This window comes from Equus quagga, chromosome 5, assembly GCF_021613505.1.
Source record: "Equus quagga isolate Etosha38 chromosome 5, UCLA_HA_Equagga_1.0, whole genome shotgun sequence".
NCBI classification, from domain to species: domain Eukaryota; kingdom Metazoa; phylum Chordata; class Mammalia; order Perissodactyla; family Equidae; genus Equus; species Equus quagga.
The window spans coordinates 55,257,725-55,281,081 of record NC_060271.1 but is presented as its reverse complement, the minus strand read 5'-3'; the positions used below and the strand labels follow the sequence as shown (position 1 = coordinate 55,281,081).

The window sequence follows — 23,357 nt, the reverse complement described above, 5'->3', positions numbered from 1 at the left end:
CTGGAAGGAGCACCGTGGAGTCCTTTTCAATTGTCACTCACGAGATGAAACCAGTGTGCAGCGAAGCGAAGAAACGGCTTTGAATGAAGAGAGATTTTCCCCTTCATAAACTGCTCATCAAATCATGATTGGATGATGGTCACACAGGTAGATCCCCGGGCTTTGACGAGTCTATTCAATGATTGGTTGTATTTGAGCCAGAGGCTGAGCTGCCTGAACACAAATCCTCTAATTATGATTTGAAAGCATCTATACTCGGAACTCAGTGGCACACTTGGACTCTTCTTGGAAGGACCCACGGACTATACGTATGCTACCTTTGACCCAGGTGGACGCCGCCGCTCTCTAGAAACTCTGCTCACTTCAGATGTGTGGGGTACAAAGGCACACAGGGTAGGACGAGCCCACAGCATGGGTTTTCAGGTGTTTGTGGCTTTCAGTCCTTGGAATTTGTTGCTATTGCTGGTAGCCCTGGAGTGTTCTGAAGCATCTTCTGATCTGAACGAATCCACAAATTCCACCACCCAGCATGAACCTAATGTTCAGTTTGCTGCTGCCAGCTCGGAGCCAGATGAGAACATACCTGTTTTTGTACTGGATTATGACTATGTGCAAATTCCTTATGAGGTTACCCTCTGGATACTTCTAGCATCTCTTGCAAAAATAGGTAAGTCCCCAAACACCTGGTTGTGGGAGTAGTTTCCCACATGAGACAGTGTACGTGAAAATGCCTTATGAACAGTGAGCTAAGAGGATTTTAATTGTTACCGCTATTATATCAAAAATTCTTTTCCCTTGAGTCAAGGGAAAGTCATAACTGCTTTTTATAAAGCCATTTAGTGCTTCAGGGTTGTGCTTTGAAATTTAAGAGCATGCTTCCGGGTCCTGAGTTGTTTTGATTTCTTCTCATTTCAGGGTGGCAACCATGTGACATTATTTGGCATGTAAAGATCTCAAGTTCTATGCTTTAAAAATAGAGAGTAAGACAGGTAGACCTCAGAATGAGGCCCACTGGAGATTTCAGGACCTATATAATGATTCTTCTGTGCTATATCCTTCCTTAATTCTTGGCCATGTAACCATGGGCTTCATCAATGATTCCCATTGTTTATTCTTTAAAAGTGGTGTGCGCTCCCTGCAAATTGACAGAAAGCGAGGACCAAGACAACCACAGATGACTCTTATATCACTCTGTGATGGGATCTGGGGGCATATGATTTGATATCTGTCAGTAAAATATTGGTTTACACCTGATCCAAATGGACCCAGTGGAGCACCTCTGGTTTCCTTTGTGAAATAAAGTAAATTCAAGTTAATGGTTTAAGTTCTAAGCAGAGTTCTTTGGCCCAAAAACCAAAGTGATGGTTTACACTCTGTGGCCATTTAATCCTTAACTCCACTCCCTTGCCTCCTTAAAACCAGCTTATACCAAAGTGGAAAACTGATATGATTATCTTGATCATTAAGCATAACGTCTCCTTTACCTCAGTAATGAGCTTTGTTAGTTAAGTAGATAAATTACCTTATTGAGATAGACTCTGTGAAACATTTTGATGCTTATTTACATTTTTCCTCTAGAACTGGTGTGAATATGGGTTGAGCCATGAGATCTGGCGGTTAACTCCTCGGCATCAGGACTGTGGACTCTGTCTATTCATCTAACTCCCTTCCCATGGATGTTGGGGTTACTGCTGTGTTCATTAGGTGCTCCTTCATAACTGCTGTTCATTTTGAGCTAGTAAAGTGTGAAGATTGAATGGAAATTGTTACTTTGAAGAACGCTTGTGTGATTTGTCAAATGATTAAATTGCACAAAGCATCTCACATTATTTCTAAAAAGTGCTCAAGTACAAATGGCTTTCTAAAGACATAATATTCTCAGTCCATAGCTAGGGGTCTAACACCTTTCATGCAACTACATGGACTCTAAGAATGTGCCTGCTGGAGGGCATAGAGCCTCTTCGTGCTACCGCTGGGTGGCACAACCTGGCTTAAGGCAGGTGCATGTTGAATCCACTTCAGGAAACTCTAGTCCTGGAAGCAGGACCAAACTGGGGAGACACAGGGCCTGAGAAAATTACAAATTAGAAAGTTCAGTGTGGTTAAGATAGCACTAACTGAAGAGGAAGAAGAAGAAGGAAGGAGGAGGGGGAAGAGGAGAAAGGTGTTGTTAGGAGATGGAAAGAGCAGGACTCTAGAAGGAGACCCTAAACTAGTCTTGAGGCCAGTGGGCTAGGTGTGTGGTTTGGAATAATGTCCCTTGGTACTAATGATGCTCCGTTGTATTCACCTGCCTGCTGATGTGAATGGAGAAGTTCAAAGCTGTGACCAGGAAAACTGACAGGTTCTTTGGATGGCTGAATCTAAAAAATTCCTAAGGAGACATTCAATGGCTCTCCATGGCCTGTGGGAGAAAGCTTATACTCCTTAGCCCTGAATGCAAGGTCCCCTGTTATTTGGCTCAAAATCACCTTCCAACTCTTCTTCCAATACTCTTCCCAATTCAAAACTTGCTCCAGGCAGGTGGACCTCCTCAATGATTGTCAAATATCTGGCTGGGCCATCCTATCTCTCTTCTTTTTCTCTTAGAGTTCTCCCCACCTAAAATGTCTTCCATTGTGTCATCCAACTATGTAAGTCCTACTCATTCTCCAACAACCTGTTCAACTTCTGTTTCCCATGTAAAAACTTCTCTCATGAACATTTAACCATTCATTCACTCATTTATTAACTTACATATTCTTTCAGCAAATAGACCAGCTATTAGGATAAGACACCTTGCTAAGTGCTTTGGAGATTTAAAGATGTATATCATTCCGCCCATGTTTGAGGGGTTTAGAGATTAGTATGGGAGATAAGTCATGCACAAAAACATGGTAGAAAGGGATCATTGTTGTTAGACAATTACAGATAAAATGTTATAACAATTCGGAGAAAGACATATTATTTCCTTGGGAAGTGGTTGAGAAAAATCTTAACCTCAAAGATTGAGCTGGGCCAAATTAGGTTGAAGGAAAGGATAATCTAGGCAGCAATAATAGTATATGAAGACATAAAAAAGGGACCTGCAGAATGAAAAAGCTGTGGTTGACTGTAATGTGCGATTGCGGGATGTATAAAGATAGTGCAGTGTGTATGAAATATTGACTAGGAGAGAGCCCCAGGGTGACCCTCTGTGCTCTGATTTCTTATAGTATTTGTTGGTGTGTTCAATATGCACTATTACATAATTATACATTATATTGTTTTTGTCTTCTAACTTGTTACTGTTTTATTTCTAAGATTTTATCAGCAGTTGAAATTGTGGAAAACGTTTGGTCCTCCACCTCACAATACTTCCAGTGGGTGGTCTTGGCACAGGGATACTTGACAAGTACCCTCAGTGTAGGATCTTTGAGATGCTCTGTGCGCCTTCAGAGTCTTAGGTGGGGAATGAGACAAGCAGATGCATGCGGTGTAGAAAAGCCATCTGGCAGCAGGATGTGGAAAGGACTGCGGGACTGAGGGTGAGGTAGGAGATCAGGAAGACAGTGCAGTAATTAGGATGGGAAATGCGGAGACCCTAAATAAAGGCAATGGCTGTAGAAATGGAGAGGAGGGGATGGCCTTTAGGGGCAGCTAATGAGAGACATAAGTGGTGAAACAGGAAGCTGATTGCATGAAGGGGTGAAAGTGATGGAGGAGGGGGTTCATGAGAATGCATCTTGATTTCCCTCTCAAGAGCCTAACTGGATGGCAATGTTGTTGGCTAAATAAGGGAAATGAAATAAAGGGCTCTTAATTCTTCTCTATTTGTTTGGTGGAGAGGAAAATGAGATAAGGTAAGTTTGGAACAAGCTGAGCTTTAAGTGACGGTGATCTACTGTGTGAGCTTTAAAGGTGGGTTTTGCTTGAGTCAGAAGAGTCCCACCCTCTTCTCTCTTCTTCCGTCACGTGCCTCTCGGATCCCTGAAAGATGAGAAAGCAGGAAAGAGGATGCGGGAGGGGACAGCTGGCTGAGAACCATTCTGTAACCTGCACTGGACCTGGCATGTTAAATACTTTATCTTGTTTCAGGCCCCCACAGCACCCCCAGTTCCTGCTGCAGATGGGTCCTGAGGCTCAGAGATGCCAGCCAGCTTGCCCAAGGTCCCATCCACTTAGCTTTGAAAGATCTCGTGTACACCCATCTCCTGGTATCTTAGTGGACAGCTGTTTTATCTGTGAACATCTAAATGTGGATCTCTGCTTTTTCCCAGGCTTCCATCTTTATCGCAGACTGCCAGGCCTCATGCCAGAAAGCTGCCTCCTCATCATCGTTGGGGCTCTGGTGGGTGCCATCATCTTTGGCACCGATCACAAATCACCTCCAGTCATGGATTCAAGCATCTACTTCTTATATCTCCTTCCACCCATCATCCTAGAGGGTGGTTACTTTATGCCCACTCGGCCCTTCTTTGAGAATATTGGCTCCATCCTGTGGTGGGCAGGCCTGGGGGCCCTGATCAACGCCTTTGGCATTGGCCTCTCCCTCTACCTCATCTGCCAGATCAAGGCCTTTGGCCTCAGCGATGTCAACCTGCTTCAGAACCTGCTGTTTGGCAGCCTGATCTCAGCCGTGGACCCGGTGGCTGTGCTGGCTGTGTTTGAGGAGGCGCGTGTGAATGAACCGCTCTACATGATGATCTTCGGGGAGGCCCTTCTCAATGATGGCATTAGTGTGGTGAGATGTCAATGACACGTCCCCAGGGGGATGAGGGATCTGGGGTGTGGCTGGGGATAGGAGTCTGTCCTCAGCGCCAATGGAGAAGGCTGAGCAGGACTGGGCCTAGCAGAACAGAGCTCGGCTTTGGTCACTGTCATGCAGTCCAAGTGACTTCCCTTAGGACCCGCATCGTGTGCATAATTGCTCACTAACACTGCTTGTCGTTCACTAGCCAACTAGCTTTAGAGGAGAAAAAGAAGAGAGAACGTATAATTCTTTAGTTAAAATTCAGTTTTTCAGTTAACAAGCAGAAGCTGTTGCTAAAGGGTCTTCTGTGTGTTCACACTAGGACAAGCAGTACTTATGTTTTTATTTCTGTCATTCACCGGACCTCACTCTCATTCCCTTCATATGCTTTTTGCCCCCCCCCCCAAAAATGATGCATTAGACAATGAAGTTAAATAAAAGATAAGGGTAGGAAGAGAGGTGACAGGATTTGAAAAATGTGTTATCCTGTGTATCAGTCTCAACCGCGTGGCTCACACAGGAAATGTGAAAGAGGCATTCTTGCTTAGGAATCCTTCTGGAGAGAAGCCAAGGAGGAGTAACGAGTTAGATCAACACGTAGCATTAAAGGCCCCGGAATGTCTTTGGCTGAGTGTGCTGGAATATTCCCAAGTAGTCATCTCATTGCTCAGTTTCATTGCATTACCACAAACATTCACCAGGTGTTAGTCCATGAGACTTTTAGATATACTTTGACATACTTTTCTTATTTTAAAATTGATATCACATCACATAAGTAATACTAGAATGCGTTTTCAGTGTCAAAGACTCAAACAGTACAAAATTATACAGCATAAAAATGCAAAGCCTCTGCCTGTCCCGCCCTCACTCTGCGGGAGGGACCCCTTTAATCCGTTCGGGGTTCTCCCTCCTCGTGTGTTTTACATGCACGGACTTATATATGAGCATGGATGTGGATGTGTAGTACATCACATCAGTTGGATGGGATTATATTATATGCATCGCTTAGATGGAACGAGTCTTGGAATTCTTTCTAGACCTTTTCAATTGTTGTGTAGTATTTCACACATTACATTTACAGTGATTTATTTCACCATTTCTTTATGGATGGATATTCAGGTTATTGTCAATTTTTCCCTTTTAAAAACAATGTCATAGTGGAAATTCTTGTTTCTGCATGCATCTCTTTTTGGATTTGTGAATATTTTTATAGGATATATTCATGGAAATGAAATTTCCAGGTTAAAAAGTAGGTACATTCAAAAAGTTGAGGGGCCAGCCCAAAGGCATAGTGGTTAAGTTCATGAGCTCCACTTCGGTGACCTGGGGTTCTCGGGTTTGGATCTCGGGCATGGACTTACACACCACTCATCAAGCCATGCTGTGGCGGTGTTCTTCATACAAAATAGAGGAAGATTGGCACAGATGTTAACTCAGGGCTAATTTCCACAAGCACAAAGAGGAAACTTGGCAACAGATGTTAGCTCAGGGCCAATCTTCCTCACTAAAAAATAAACAAATAAATAAAAGTAAAAATTTGAAAGTTGCTTCTGTTTTAATCACCTCCTTTTCATCCAGTTGGTGAAGGATGGATCCCACCATAGGATTATGGACTGACACCTGACATTAGACAGATGCGATCAATAACAGTTTATTAATCACATACACTCACAGCCTGGGAGAGGAGGACACCCTAGCCACGCAAGCCACATGGGGGCTGCCTTCAGGAACACAGTGAACAACCAGGGGTGTGGGAGGCAGGCTTTGAAGTATCAAGAGGACGGGGTGCCTCCTGGTTCCCATAGGATTATGTAATTGGCTCGTTTGACTAATTCCAGGGGCTGGCTGGGGACTGACACACAAGACTCAGGAAACTGTGCCTGCTCCCATGGATAAGGAGGATTATTTGGCTAGGGGACTTGATCCGTGGAGTCAGACTGAGGAGGGGAACTTGCAGTTTAGGCCCTTCAAGACCCTCCCAGTTTTACCAAATGTTAAGGTAGAACATAATATTGGACCTTAATTTTAGTCCTTATACGACAGCTGCCAAGATTTTCCAGAAAGTCTTTATGGGCTTGCATTTCCATAGACTACGTATTGAGTGCATTTTTCCTTGTATTGTCAACAAGGGACATTATTTTCTTAATATTTTCCAATCTAATGAGCAAAAAAGGATTATTCTTTTTTTTAATTCGCATGATGATAGTAAGCATCTTTCCAATGATTCTGGATCGTCAGTGTTTCTCATGCTGTAAATTGAAAGTTCATATCCTTTAAGGGTTGCTAGACTTAAAAAAAGTACAGGATACCCAGGTAATTTCAATTTCATATAAACAAAGAATAATTTTATTATAAAAATACGTCCCAATTATTATACACAAATATTTCGTCTTTGGGACCACATGTTGTTTTATTTTTAATTGATTTATAGAAACTCAATAAATTATCTAAACTTTTGAATATTATATAAAAACCAAATATTTCCTTCCATCCTGTCACTTAAATGTTTTTAGATTCTAGTGTCTTTTATCCTATACAAGTTTTAAATTTTTATGACATCGACCCTACTAGCATACTCTTTTATTGCCTCTGGATTTCATATTTTGTTTTCGGAGATTGTGCCCAAGCAAAGAACGTGCAAACATTATGTTTTTTATTTTTCCCCCTTTTACAGTTAATTATTTAATTCGTCTGGCACATAAATATTTTATCATGAGGACTTTACACAAAACTAGATAATACAGAGGGAAAACGACTCTTGAAAAGTGAGCTAAGACATCCGGGGTGGGTTCACCAAGTGAAGGAGGCCCCTACGTAAAGTCAGAAGTCAATCTCTTTACCCCTAACGAGAATGTCTAACTGATGAGCAAGATACTAGAGTCATCAGGCCTGCACCTACTTTCTTTCTGGACAAGCTTCACAAAAAGCCAAGTTGTCAGGAAGTTGCCAGGGGAGCCTGGACTCCAGACTGCCGTGGGGTCAGACATTTAATTTCTCAGAGTGTGGCCCTCAAGCTCGTACTTCAGAATCACCCTGATGGGCTTGATGAGTATTCAGATGTCCAGACACCATCCCAGACCCACGGACCCCGACTCGCTGAATTGGAGCCTGGGAATCTGTATTTTACAAGCCTCTCAGATGATTGCTGATGTTTGAGGACTACTGGTTTATTGCCTTTAGGTTGAGAGAAGCCGATGTACCTTGGTCTAAATGATGATATGTCTAGAACAAGGAACGCACACCTCTCCTCAGACTAGGTTAGATTAGGTCCAATGGGATTAGATCAGGAAGCAAAAACTTATGGTTTTGTTACAGTGGAGTAAGTGTCCTTGGCTGGACACCTATTCCATCTCCGAAGGCAGCGCCTCTGAGCCATGATGCGTTCATTTCACAGTTCATCTCCCCGACGTACTCTTATTTCACTTCCATCCGAGTTCTTTGGGTTTGTTTGCTTATTGTCCTCCCCACTATTGGCAATGCCGTTGAGAGTGCTTATCTGTGATAACCTCAGGGCCACCTCCTGGCAGCCCATTCTGCGGTAATTATTCATCCTTTCTCTCACAAGTTATTAGAGAAGTCTAGAAGTGACTTTCTAAATACCAACTCTTTAGTTTTCACAGGACACATCCTTTCTTCATTGGGAACTCTATAATACAATCTGCAAAAGTTCTTTCCAAGAAATAGTCTTTTTCAATTACCAACGAAAGCATTGACTCTGTTGCCTCTTTGATGCTGCCCCTGAACTTGAGAATCTGATCTCACCCTGAATTTTGCCTAGATTTTACATCTAAAGCCAAACAAAGCTGGGTTTCTGGTTGGGGTTTCTTTGCTAGCAACATTTGTTTGACTTTCCCAAAGTTTAATTGCTTCCACTTGGACATTTTTTAAAATGATAATTTCAAAATAAAATTACAATATTCAAGTGTCCAGAGTATCTGCTGAGGAAACTGCCATGACCTCCAGTGGGCAAAGTTGCTGTTGCGTTGGCTCCAAGGGGGTTGCCCACACGTCACTCCCGGGTCACTGTGTGGTCACCCACAGCACAGTGAGTATTAAGTGTGTGCTGGGGCACTTCTGCATCCCTATGTGAAACCGGAGAAGCTCCAGGGCCATAATTAGAAAGAAGTTTGAAAGCAACTGGTATTTAATGCAGTCCAGTTGTATTTTGAGCCAAAGGCCTTGAACTCACCCTTTCATTGAGGAGGGAGCCTTCTCAAGGGCAGCAGTCACAAGCAGGCTCTTTCAGCAGAGAGTCTGAGTCATCTAGAAAGTGATCTGTGGTTAGTGGCTTACACGTGACAACTCTACAGATCTTTAACCACCAAAGAGCTGCCTTCTCACTGAAGAGAGGAGCTGCTCCAGAACTGTTGTAGGATCAATGAATCCCATCCTCCAGGTCTCTTGAGCCACTGATTTCTCCCTCTTGCTGACTATTTTAGGATATGACTCTTATCACCAGAACATACCCTTAAGGGTAGGCACAGGGAGCAGAGAGAAAAACCCAAGTAGCTTGATAGCTAGTATCCCCCACTGAATCTCATGACCAAAATCACAGCAAGAAGAGAGGCACTGCTACTATATCCAGGCGCTGTACTGGCTCACTTTTACATTTATTATTTTATTAAATCTTTAGGTTTTACTGTGAGGCATGAATTAATACCCACGTTTCACAGGTGAGGAAAATAAGGCAAAGGAAGTTAAAATAAACTGAGTGAGGACATACTGCCTGGCCAGTGACAGACTGGACATGGGTGTTCAGGTCTGTCTCATTCCAATCTCTTTCCTTTTCTTCCCACCTTTTGAATTTTCCACTCATGGAGCTGGGAGGGACAGGAGAGAGCCCATGTGTCACCAATAAGGAGACTGGGCTCACGTCTAGTTAGTAGTGAAGCCAGTGCTCTTGCTCCAAATCAGAATTGGCTTGATTCGCTTAGTCCGATGTGTGGCTCCAGGAAAGAATCTGATTGTCTTTGTGCCTCATTCCTGTCAAATTGGGATGACGATATTGCTTAGCTCCTAGAGTTGCTGGAAAATTCATATTAAGCTCTTAGTACAGTGAGTGCCCAGCATATAGTGAGCACTCAATGAACGCTGGCTGTTATCTTTCTATTGCACCAACTTATGAACATGGCACGGTGGTTGGCTGGCTCTTGGGAGGCAGTTGGTTTTAAATGTGGCACTGCCTCATTTATTGTCAGCAGTTTGTCCTTCCATTATATTCTTCCTTGGTTTTCCTGGATCAGCTTGTTGAATGAGCAACCGGGTGATGCCACCATGGTTTCTATCACCTCCCAACTCTCCCCATCACCCTCCTCCTCCCACTCATCTGAGAAGTTGGAAAGGCCAGGACCGCCCAGGGCTGAGATGTGAATGCAGGCAGTCTGGCTCCAGAGCATCTCTGTTTCTAACTGCTACCCCGTGCTGTCTCTTCACAACCTCTCCCTCTCGCCCTCCCACTTTCTTTTCCTCTGGTTCTCTCCTTCCCTGAGTGATCTCTTCATTTGGCATCTTGCTGACACTGTAGTCCACTCTCCAGGAATACTAGAATGAGAGTGGTAGAGAGGGGCAAACTAAAATTTCTGAGCACAGACCTCGGGCCAATCACATTGAAGGATGCTTTATATAATTTTCCTTATTTGAGCCTCATAACAGCCTAATGTGGTGGGGACTGTTGTCCCCATTTTGTGAGAGCACAGTATGTAGTGGTTAAAAGCAGTGACTCCCCCCTCACCAGATCAAGAGGTCTGGGGTCACATCTCTGTACTGGCCGTTCTTGGTCCTTGGAGCCTCTCAAGTGAGTTACCAGGTCTCTGTGTGCTTAAGTTTCCTCATTGTTATTTTTATTATAAAGACACAGACTGTCAGAGAAGTAATTTATTTATTAAATATAATTTCTTCTATGTGGCTCAATATCCAAAAGACATCGTGGAAAGTGGCCCTGCCACTGCTTTTCCCAGCCAGTGGTCAATAGCAACAGTTTCTTAGCAGAGACCTTTCATTCAATTTCCCCCTCTCTTTATTATGCATTCTTGTTGCTGGCATTAGATCCTAAATTTCCTGATGCCTTATGCCAGAATTCCTTTGCCCTCTTCTCATCTCATCTTTTCATCCTTTTATCAGCCTAACTTTGCTAATTAGTTGCCTGTTGATCCTCGTGATTTCTCTCCTAGCAGCTCTGCCATCATCATGGGACCCATCATGAGTGTTACAGGAGGTGCCGGTAAATGACTGTAATGCAGGAATGAGTGGCGCGCAGAGAGTGAATAAATGGATGAGGGAGGGAGTGATGGGGACCGTGAGAGGCTGTGCAGAGGCTGTGCTCGCCCTAGGGCTGACCTGCAGCTCCAGATACTCTCTGGTGACCACAGCCCTCCTCCCTAGAATGACACTCCATTTGAATTTAGATTTGTCAGGGAAGCTGGGAGCAAACCGAGGTGTTCTTCCTCCAACAAACTGCCACCACTGACTTCAGAATTGCTCCCTGAGCTGCAGTGCTAGAATGGGATGAAATCACCAGCAGGCATCGGGGCAGAGAAGGGTCCCAGTGTCCTTCCTTCCCACACCTTCACAGAGCCCCTGTCCACCCTGGTGCTGTCCTGGGCCCTGGGCACGTGCAGATGAACTGTGTGCCTCAAGCCCATCAGGCGATCACTCAGTGGCAGAGGGGCAGTCACAGACCCCGCTGGTTGTGAGGATGAGGTGGCGAGCTCAAACCAAGCAAGGGCCGTAGGGAGCAGCTTGCCAGAGGAAGCTGCATTTGATCTGGAAAAGATTAAAGAAAACCTTTCATTTGGGGGTGAATTTTTCTTCATGATTCTCTCTGGTTTATATTTTCTTGCCTTAAAGGAGTCCTAGCTCCAGCAACGTCCCATTCAAGAGGCCGTAACGTGTGGCCAAGAGCGTGGACAGCAAGGCCATATGCCTTAGTTCAAGTCCTGGCTTCACTACTTGCAGACTGTGGGACTTTGTGGGAGTTAGTTAACTCCTCTGGGCCTCAGTTTCTTTTCTGTAAAATGGAGACCAGGTTGTGTGAGGGTGAAAGTGAGTTGATACACCTGAGCATTTAAAACGGTGCCTGGCTCCAAGTGAGTACAGAGTGTTTGATGTTTGCAATATTATGATTTATAATAAGAAATATATATTTGGTCTTCATCCCCATTCAGGGCATAGAGTTCATAAAACCCTTAGAATGTCCTAAGTGATGAGAGTGATAAAAGTGTCCTCTGCTATGTTAATGAGGTGACTTTTGGAAAGCCCCTAGGTTACCTAAGGGGGGCTGGCTGCAGTGGAGCCAACCATGAGATCAGAGGGTTGGAACTTTCAGTCCCCCCAAGACCTCTTGGGAGGAGAGAGGGGCTGGAGGTTGAGTTTAATCAAGAATGGCCCGTAATTTAATCAATCACGCCTGTGTAATGAAGCTTTTGTAAAAGCACAAAATGCCTGGCTTTGGAGAGCTTCCATGTCGGTGAACAGGTGGAGATGCAGGTAGAATGGCGCCTGGAGACGGCGTGGAAGCTTGCCTATGCATCTCTTCCCTCTGACTGTTCCTGAGTTATGTCTTTTTATAGTAAACCAGTAATCTAGTAAATAAATCTTTCTCTGAGTTCTGTGAGCTGCTCTAGCAAATTAATTGAACCCAAGGAAGGGGTCATTGGAACCTCTGTTCTGTAGCCAGTTGATCAGAAGCACAGGTGACAACCTGGACTTGTGATTGGCCTCTGAAGTGGCGGGGAGTTTGTAGGATTGAGCCTTTAGCCTGTGGGATGTGACACTGTCTCCAGGTAGATGGTGCCAGAATTGAGTTAATTGCTTGGTGGTGTGGGAAACAAAACACACATGTGGGAATGGGTGTTGGAATCAAAGTGTTATTAATAGAACTTTACCTACACGGGCGCTTCTGAGCCACAGCTCTCTCCTCACATCCTAAGTGGTGATGCATGGTCGTGTTGTCCATCTGTCTGGACTTTGCAGTCTCACCTTTTCCTAGGGAAGGGCTGTGCACAAACTTGAACAGACTCTTTAGTGGGGAGTAGTAGACAACTTTTTCTTGTCCTCTTTGTATCTCTGTTTCCTTTTATTTTATTCAGTTTCCTAGTTTCCTCCTAGGATAGGAGGAGAGAGGCCCCAGATACCTTTACAAGTAGACACTTTTCTCTGGCCAAGAATATATGGAGCTCAGTGTGGAACAACTTACATGTCGTGTGGTCTTGAGCAGTGACTCAATCCTTTTATGCCTCCATTTCCTCAGGAGTAAAATGAGAATGATTAATCTGACCTCAGCGGGTAGTTTTGAGGAGTATGTCCAATAAGACACATGGATGCCTGGCACCTAGGGGGTGATGAGCAAACGTCCCCCTGCCTTCCCATATTCAAGAGGAGGTTCCACACAAGTCAGGCCACCTGGTTGATGTCTCTCGGCATAGAAATGGGGAAAAGGCCTAAACCTCTCAGACAGGACCATGCAACATTCATTGGTTGGCTTCAGGTGCCTGGGGAGTGAACTTCACCCTCCTGCAGGGGCTCAGAAAGTACACCTGAGCTGTGAGAGGTCTCCCTCGGGGCTGCTTCTGACCCCCGTCGGGGAGGGCAGGTGGCCGGGGCCCACCCAGCACAGGACCCAGGCATTTCCTTCAGACACGCACTCTCCTCACAATATTAGAGGTTTGCCTGGTGAGCTTCTCCTCAGCCCACAGATGCTATTGGCAGTGAGATAGGGTGCTGGCTGTGGGGGCCTATTGTGTGTGTGTGCGTGTGTTTGTGTGCATGTGTGTGAGGTAACACACACAAATAGATTGGGACCACACTTGGACCAGGTTGGGGAAGCGGGAGGAGATGGGAGAAATGAGGGGCAGAGGGCACTCTGTCTGGGTCCCAGCAAACAAGGACGTTGGAGGGCTCAGGGTTCACCAACACAGAGGGGCAAATCTGATTCCTAAACTTCCCCAACTGAACGACACCTTTAACTCCTGTGTGTCTGGGGTCTATGCTGCAGACTCTCTTAACCAGCAGCTTGACATACGTGCTCCTTAGGCGCGTGCTACTAATTCAGAGACATGCTGAAACAATGCAGGGTCAGAGAGGAACCCTTCAACCATTATTTCATTGGAATTCCTCAAATTTTATTCACAAACACTTGTTTGGTTCATTTTCCTCTGGTTAAAGAAACAGAATGATTGAAGTTTGAATTGTACAAATTGCGTTTCAACCCGCCTACGCCATGAGCCCCTTATGGGGGGTTGGAACTCGCTCCAGTTCACAAGGGCAGGAAAAAAGAGTAAAGTCTCCCTGGGCATCAAGTTGTCCTTCCTCCGTCAGGAGGTGAGGTTGAGAAGCTATGGAAATGAATTTGGAAGAGAAACACTTAGGGAGAAAAGCAAACTCTTTAAATCTTTAGGAGATCATCAGAATGAGCACAGAAAAGCATGTGGAAGCGGTTCTTTCAAGGTCATAACAACCACGCCCTGTGCACCAACTGTGCTGAGTCGGGCATGCAGAAGCAAGCAAGCATTGTCCCTGCCTTTGAGGAGCCACAGCCACGAACACTTGACTTATTTCTTTCCATTTGTAAATTATTGTTACCCCAAACCACAGACCTACCTATTCTTCTGTATTTTCTTATGGTCCTTTCAAGCCATAGAAATTTCCTAGGAGATTACATAATACGTTATGTAGAAATCTACATTATCTAGAAATCACTGACTTGTGAGAAAAGCCTAGAACTCCAGACACAGCCAAGAGAGTCTCCTGGTTCAGTGGTTTTCAACAGATGCCCCACCCCCAACCATACGTCTGCGTGCATTGTCAAGAGTGTGTTGGGTTGTGGTGTGGAAAAAATATGCTCAGTATCATATGAAAAGTCCCATGAGCTGGCTGTTTGGAAGGAGCCTGTTGACAATGATTATGTAAAATGAACAGTATCCAGCAGAGCCTGTTGCGCAGGCCCACGCAGTAACTTTACATCCAGGTGATGGGTCAGAGAGGAACCGCTGATTCAGGCTCCAGGCTGTGGTGATCCACACTTCACTCCTGACTGCCCAGGATCGGCTTTGGTCATCAGTGAGCATTAGACGAACAGCATGGGAGAAAACTGAGAGATCCTGAAATCCAGCTTCTTGATTTTACAAATAAAGCTCAGTCCTGTTTGACTGAGCCAGAGTTCCCCTGAGTCTGAATCATTCATTTATCCATCCTTCATTCGTTCATTCATTCATAGCAGTTACTTGCTGTCAGAAACTGCTCTTTCCTCTGTGCCAGAGTGACCTTCTCAGAAGCAGCAAATCACTGGGCCGGGCTTCAGTGAACTTAATTCTACTGGTCACAATGACGTATGCTTTTAGAGTTCAAAAAGTTTTGAGGTTAAACAGCCTTCAAATTACTTTTCCTGTCATAGAGATGTAGTAACACTAGATAGTGAAAAATAGTCCTCTGGGCATTTGCTCCAGGTTGGTGTGGGAAGTGAGAGAAGGGAGAGCTTGCTGGGCTGGGCCAGTTTCTTGGACGATATCTTGGGTGAGGAACAGGTATTGGTGAGGTGGGTGGTTACTATTAGCTTAGTTTCGAACTGCTGAGTTTGAGATACCTACAGGCTGTTGAAAAGAATTTTTCTATAATTTTAGAAACAAGAGTCTGGAGCCTGGGGGAGAGATCGAAGGGAAATGCATGTTTGGGAGCCATTGGTGGGTAGGTGGTCATTGCATCTATGACATATGGCAGTCCTCCACCCTACCATTCTTCCAGCTGAGAAGAATTTTCAAATTTTTTAAACTGAAAAGCAGTTCCTTAAAGAAACGTCTTTGCTGCACCCTAAGTCAATGAAATCCTGCAGCTCACACTTCTCTTCTGTTTATTAAATTTTCTGACGACTGTGCACGTCATCTTCCTGGTCTCTGTTCTCTGAGGTTATAAGCAACGAATGTGCAGGGATCTGAAGCCTAGGAGAGCTGGCGAATCCCGTGCTTCATCTCCTGTCCTGGGGCACAGACCTTCTTTTACCTTCCTTTAAGAGTGGAGTAAAGGCTTCTTCCCCTCTGTCTTTTACATCGTTTGCAGTGCCTGCTGGGTAATTTCTGGTTTTCTTGGTTGATTTCCTTTAACAGTCAAAGCAAGTGGTTGTTAAGGACCTGCTCTAGGACAGAGGCTAATGTGTCAAGGCCCCTTCAAACAAGATGGAAAATTAACTGGATTCGTTATTTAATTTCCTGTGTAAGCTTGATGACTGTGGTTCTTTCTGATATTCTCCGTTCCTTTCCACCATCTGACATCAGTAAAGATCATTTTTACTGTAGTGTGCTGTGACTCTGAACTTTTAATCCTTTTTACACATATGTAGAGTCAGTAATCGGTTAGGCGTTTTGTTTGTAAAGAAGTGAGTTTATGGCAAGCTCAAGTAAAGAGAATTGATTTCCCTGGCAACGAGTCACTGTCCTTAGCTGCTTTCCAAAAGTCATCTTCTTAACATAAACTCCGTTGTGGTAGAAAGAGACTTGTTATGAAAATCAAGACAGCCATTTCACCTTTATGACTCTGAAGCAATTTCAGGAACTGAGGACAAGAGACCAATTATTATAACAAAAGATGCTCCCATTGCTCTTATAGCTCAAAAAATTCCAAGGGTCTTGGGAGCTGTGAGCCAGGAATCATGGACAAAGGCCAAATACATATGAGGAATATATTTTTGGCCATCTGGATAACCAAACAAATATTTCTTATAAATCACAATATTGCAAGGAATGATCACCTTCAAACTCACACTATGAGGCTATCTTTACCCTGATACCAAAACCAGGCAAAGGTAATGCCAGGAAAGAAAACTACAGACCAATATCCTTCAGGAATATAGACCAAAAATACTTAAAGAAAATATTAGCAAATCAAATTCAGCATTATATGACAAGGATAATAAGTCATGACCACAGGTACATCCCAGAAATGCACATTTCTTTAACATTGAGAAAAACCTATCAATGTAATTCACAATGTGAATAGAATAAATGATTTTATCAATAGATGCAGAAAACCATTTGACGAAATTCAATACCCATTTATGATAGAACATCTGGCAAAGTAGAAAGAGTAAGTAATTTCTTCAACATGATAAAGAATATTTATGAAAAACCTATAGCTAACATTATATGTAAGGCTATCCACTCTCAATATTTTATTTATTAGGCAAGGGGAAAAACGCATAAAAACAAGATCACTAAGGAAATAGTGCATATGTCTCTATTTGTGGATGACCTGGTGGTTTATCTAGAAAATCTTCAGGAATAAAACAAGTACTAGAATTCATCAATTTAGCAAGGTCACAGGATATAAAGTTAATGAACAAAAATTAATAGCACTTTAGTATTGTAGTGGCAAAAAACTTTAAATACTAGTGGCAAAAGAAAAATTTTAAATTCCATTATAAGTACTTTCAAAACAACAATACTTAGAAATAAGTTCAACAAAGCTGTGCAAAAGGTTTTCACTGAATATTATAGAACATTGTTGACAGGAATTAGAAGACCTAAATAATATCACGTTTGTTAATGGAAGACAGTTTTATTAAGAGGTCAGTTTTCTCCCAGTTGATCTATAGATTCAAAAAAATACCAATCAAAATCCCAAGAGACTTTTATTTTTTTTAGAAATCGACAAGCTGATCCTAAAATCTGTATGGAAGTTCAAATGACATAGAATACACAAAGCAATTTTTAAAAAGAAGACCAAAGATAGAAGACATTTGAAAACTTGCTATAATGCCATGTTAATTACAATAAAGCAATAAAATCACAATATTGATTAAACAGTAGATATGACATCATGGAGGAGAATAGAAAGTCCAGAAACAGACTTACACATATATGGTCAATTGATTTTTGGCAAAGGAACCAGGGCAACTCAATAGAAAAGGAAGGCATGGTGCTGAAATAACTGATATCCATGTGGAAAATATGAAAATTACCCCTTACCTCAAACCAAATTCAAAATTAGCATAAAATGTATCATAGACTAAATGTAAAAGCTAAAATTATAAATCTCATGGGAAAAAAATCTTTATGACCTTGGGGAAAGCAAAGGACAAAAAAAAGCACAAAGAACAGAAGGAAAAAATAATAAATTGGATTTTATCAAAAGAAAACATTTTGCTTTCAGAATACACTATTAAGTAAAGAAAAAAGCAAGCCACAGAATGGAATAAAGTATTCACTATACATATATCTCACAAAAGACTTACATCCGGGATATGTAAAGAATTTTATTACTCAATAATAAGAATATGAACAACTCAAAAATGGTTAAAAGACTTGAGCAGCTACATCATAAAAGATGATATACAAGTCATCAATAGGTACATGAAAATATGCTCAACATCTTTAGTAATCAGGGAAACAAAAATTAAAATCACCATAAGATCCCACTGTACACCCTTTAGAGTGGCTAGAATTAAAAATTCTGACAATATCAAGTGTTGACAAGGATATGGGATAACTGGAAATCTCATACATTTCTAATGGGAACAGAAAATGATCCAATGACTTTGAAAACAATTTGGCCGTCACTATCGACTGAATGGTTGTGTCCCCCCCCAAATTCATGTGTTGAAACCTAATCTCCAATGTGATGGTAGTTGGAGATGGGGCTTTTGGGAGGTGATTAGGTCATGAGAGCGGAGCCCTCATGAATGGGATTAGTGCCCTTATAAAAGAGGCCCCAGAGAGCTCCCTTGCCCCTTCTGCATGTGAGGACCCAACCAGAAGACAGCTGTCCTAGAACTTAGGAAGTGGGCTATCATTAGACACTGAATCTGCCAGTGCCTTCATTTTGGACTTGCCACACTCTAGAACTATGAGAAAATGAATTTCCGTTGTTTATAAGCCACTCAGTCTATGATGTTCTATAGCAGTTCCAATGGACTGAGACAGCAGTTTCTTAAAATTTTAACACGTATTTACCATACTACCTAGCCATCCCACTCCTAGATATATACCCAAGAGAAATGAAAACATAAGTCTATGCAAAAGACTTGTACCTGAGTGTTGATAGCAACAATAGCATTGCTTTAAATACTTTTTAAATACAGCATTAAATACTTTGTTATTTAGTGTATATAAAACACAAATTAATGTATGGTGGCAATAATAGATCAGTGGTTTCCTAGGGTCAGGGTTAGAGGAAGGGATGGACTTTAAAGGAGGAATGAAGAACATTTCTGGGTTCACGGCATTGTTCTAGATCTTGACGGTGATGGTGATTTTATGGTGTATACGATGGTTAGAATTCATTCATTTTAGATATAGTTTATTATATGTAAATTATTCCTCAATAAGTTGAGAAAGAAAAAAATGTCAGCACATTTGAAATCAACACTCCACCTGTGCTAAGCCTTGGCTGGTGGGCTGTCTTTAGTCATTACTGTGTGTGTTGAAAGGGCTCTACAAACTTTTTCAGCGGTACCTGTTAAAGGATTGCCAGTATTACGGTCTTAGGAGGCTAGATGAGCTTGGTAAACATAACAGAAAAGGACCATTTCCTGAGACCCCCTCCTCTGAACCAGTTTTTTACACCATTTCTGACATCAAATGTGTGGGTGCTTTCCCCAACACCAACCAATTCACCAACTGTCGGGACACCAACTGGGTGTCCTAAAATTTAATTCAGTTTGGACAGTACCCAGAATTAGCACAGACCCCACAGGTTAATGTGCAGTCCCACAAGACTGCCCCAACATTAGACACCAGTCACAAGTCTGAGCCACCCCTACTTCTCACTAATTGGCTGTAAAGTTGGCAACACCCACAACCTCTGCCTCAGGTTTGATAATTTGTTAGAACGACTCACAGAACTTAGGAGAATAGTTAACTTTCTATTACTGGTTTATCACAGAGGATGCAGCTCAGGAACAGCCAAATGAAAGAGATGCATAGGGCAAGGGTTGGGGAAGGGGTGCAGAGCTTCCACGACCTCTCCAGGGGCACAACCCTTCCTGCACCAACCTGGAAGCTTTCCGAACCCTGTCATTTAGGAGTTTTATGGAGACTCCCTTACACAGGCTTGATGGATTAATTTATTGGCCATCGGTTATTGAACTCGATCGCTAGCCCCTCTCCTCTTCCTGGACGTCAGGGTGTGGAGCTGAAGGTTATAACCCCCTAATCACATGGTTGGTCCTCTCGTAACCAGCCCCCAGACTGAAGTTATCTAAGGTCCACAAGAGTCACCTCATTAGTATACACTCAGGCATGGTTGAAAAGGGCTCATTATGAATAACGAAACATGCTCCTCTCATCTCTATCACTCAGGAAATTACAAGGTTTTTAGGAACTCTGTGCCAGGAACCAGGGACAAAGACAAAATACATATTTCTTATTATATCACTATGTCGCCCCTCCACATGAATGAAGAGGGTGGATCTGATCTTGTTTTCTGTTAGTACTGTGGACATGTTTGAGATTTAGCAGTGGCTGAATTTCTCCCTCTGTTATGTGAAAAACACACACACATTTTGTGATTTGAAACAAGTCCAAAGAAAATCTTTTACAACTATAATGATATCCAGAACCTGGTAATTTGAAAGATAAGAATTGTTTTTCATATAGTCAAATGGATTGTGTCTGTAAATGTAGTCTTCTTAATTGTATGTGCTCCTTTAGCTTCTAGACCTGCCATGGCATCTTCCTGGCAGGGTACAATGGTGTGCGGGGACGAGGCTGGCCTGACTGACTTTCCTAGGCCCTTGGAACAGACTGGGTAGCTACTTATAATCTGGAGAGCTAGGCAAAAGAGTTTGAGATTGTGGCAACGACATGCAAATCTTTGAGTCTCAATCATATTTTGAGTTTCCTCTAGATTTGAGAGTCAAACAGACTCACAGGTCTCACTTCCATGCGCTCAAACCTATCTTTTCTGGCTCTTGTGGAAGTGTCTGGCTCCTGATGTTGGCTTCACTCCTGGGAATGTGAGCACAGCTCCAAAGGTGTGACACCCAGGGCTTCTGAGACCCATCTATGGGTTACTCTGAGCTTAAGCAGAAGGTGAAATTCGACTAAACAAACCCACAAGTCAGGACACAACCACTAAGTTTCTTTTGATTCATTTTGAAACCATTTTTAAATTTTTCTCAATTTTCTTTCAAACACTCAGCCAAGATTTTTCTTAAAACATGACTTCACTTTGCTTAAATAAAATAGGCCAGTATTGTAACATATAGGCCAGTTTTATAACATATGATTGATACACAAACAGACAGATAGATATTGTCCAGGCTGTCCATGTATCAGACAGCCAGAGGACATTAGATGAGTACAAGTTTTTTAGGGAAAACTCCTGTAAGAGAAAATGGGGAGTGAGCTCAGAGAGAGGGGAGAGCCCTCAGACCCAGGTGCAGATGACCCCCGGTAGAGAGGGAGGTGGAGAGAAACTGGGTGGGACTGTCTCACTGCATTGCTAAGAAAGTTTACCAACCTATCAGGAGTCTTCAGGTTAAGAACACCCATCAGAGGAGTTCTGCACTTCCCAGGAATGGGCCTGCCTTAGTGTCCCTGCCACGCTAGGTTGTGAGCTGAGAACAGCAGGTGGGAATCAAGATGCAGCAGCTAGTGGCCAGTTGCATTCCCTGTGGTTGGATATTTGAGGGGCCCTGACCGCCACAGATAGAGAGGTAGATGATAGATGCCAGATAGGTAGGTAGGTAGGTAGGTAGGTAGATAGATAGATAGATGCATAGATACATAGATAGATAAATGGCCAGATAGATAAAGCAGAATTAGAAAGGAGATATATATATATATATATATACATATAATATTTATAGTAACTTTCTCTGGGAGGAATTGTGGGACATTTGTGGGGGTTTTCCGTTGTACTTTTATGTTTTCTAAAGTTTCTGTACTTCAGCGTGTGTATTCTTTAAAAGCTCTGGATTGAGATTTAAGCAACTCTCTTTAAGGTAACCCCTTTCCTATCTCAGAAATTTACAACGCTTATGATGTGTACGTGTGTGTCCTTGCTTGGGCCAATTTGCACCAAGCTTTCTGATTCTTCTTCACTGTCTCCAGCTTCTTCTTCTTCCCCCCAGAAAATTCACTAGAAACATCCCTTTCGGGGGAAGAAGCAAGCCTGTTTATAATCTTCTGTCCACATCCCCTTTCTAACGATGCTTGCTGGTTCTTGCCTACTAATTATATTAAAAAGTGGGAACTAATCCAGGGGCTGAAAATATGTGTCCTAGGCTCTCTAACAAAACATAAAGGATCCATCTGGGGAACAAACCACAGATTAGGATCTTAAGAAACTCAAAATGAAGCTGTGCCCTAAGAGATGTATACCCAAAATCTACTAGTGTGTAATACAAGTTCATTCCATTGTAAGATTATTTTGGTTACAGAAGCTGTACTGGATTGAATAATGTCCCCCAAAATTCCTGTCCACCTGGAACTTCAGGACGTGATCTTATTTGGAAATATTTATTGCAGATATAGTTGAGATGAGCTCACGCTAGATTAAGGTGGGCCCTAAATCCAATGACAGGTATCCTTCTAAGAAGCCAATGTGAAGACACAGAGGAGATACACACAAGCAAGACTATATGAGGACAACAGCAGAGACTGGTGATGCAGCTGCAAGCCAAGGAATGCCAAGAATTGCCAACGACCACCAGAAACCAAGAAGAAGCAAGGAAGGCCCCCTCACCCCCACCCCCGAGCCCTTTCAGAGGAAGCATGGCCTTGTCAACATCTTGATTCCAGATGTCTATCCTCCAGAACAGTGAGAAAATAAATTTCTGTTGAATTAAGCCACCCAGTTCATGGTACTTTTTTGCAGCAGCCCGATGAATCTCATACAGAAGGCAATGTGACAAAGCTTCATCGGGGAGGTGCCCGTGGACCAGGAACCTCTGAGCAGACAGGCCATTGTGTGACCTCCTCATGTCCCCTCTCTTCCATCAACACAGTCCATTAGTGATAAAGCATCCTAGATGAGGACTGGTGACACCCGAGCTGCTTTCAGGAATGACCCTCTCTGCCAACTCACATTCCAAAGCCAAAAGCTGTGCAGCACTGGATCAGATTTTTGATCTCCACACATAAATGGATAGCAAAAAGTGCATGAACAGTTTACATGGGGACTCTGGGGCACGAAGAGCAAAGATGCTCATCCTCACAGAACAGCCGCTTCTATCTGTCGCCTCACTCAACCAAATATGAGGCACTCCTTAGGAAAGAGTCCAAAGGAGTTGAAGTGGGGCTTTGTTTTAAATGCACCCTGACTGTTGATGATTGTGAACATAACAAGAAACCAGCCTCGGCTCCATTTGCAGGTGGTCATTCGTTGCCAACCTCTCTGTGGGAAAACAACCACCTTTCATCATAACAATGCTGTCACAGGGAGTCTGCAGAGGCCATGCACAAAGCTGACCTGGAGGGGCCAGGGCTGGAAAGAGGGCAGGGGAAGGAATGGCTAAAGCTGTCCACAGATTGCAGACCACGACCGAGGGGTCAGCATTTTGGCTTTGGAATGTGAGTTGGCAGAGAGGGTCATTCCTGAAAGCAGCTCAGGTGTCACCAGTCCTCATCTAGGATGCTTTATCACTAATGGACTGTGTTGATGGAAGAGAGGGGACATGAGGAGGTCACACAATGGCCTGTCTGCTCAGAGGTTCCTG

The 23,357-nt window shown here is 43.1% G+C and overlaps 1 protein-coding gene across 1 annotated transcript in view; it reads left to right on the top strand.

Annotated features, from left to right (window-relative positions):
* The first annotated feature begins 277 nt into the window (after positions 1 to 277).
* SLC9A4 (solute carrier family 9 member A4) overlaps positions 278 to 23,357 on the top strand; it is a 55,080-nt gene continuing 32,000 nt past the window's right edge. Inside the window, exons 1-2 of the mRNA XM_046662783.1 lie at positions 278 to 667; positions 4,239 to 4,702. Coding sequence (XP_046518739.1) covers positions 412 to 667; positions 4,239 to 4,702 — 720 coding nt within the window. The 5' untranslated portion in view covers positions 278 to 411. The remainder of the gene's footprint in view (positions 668 to 4,238; positions 4,703 to 23,357) is intronic.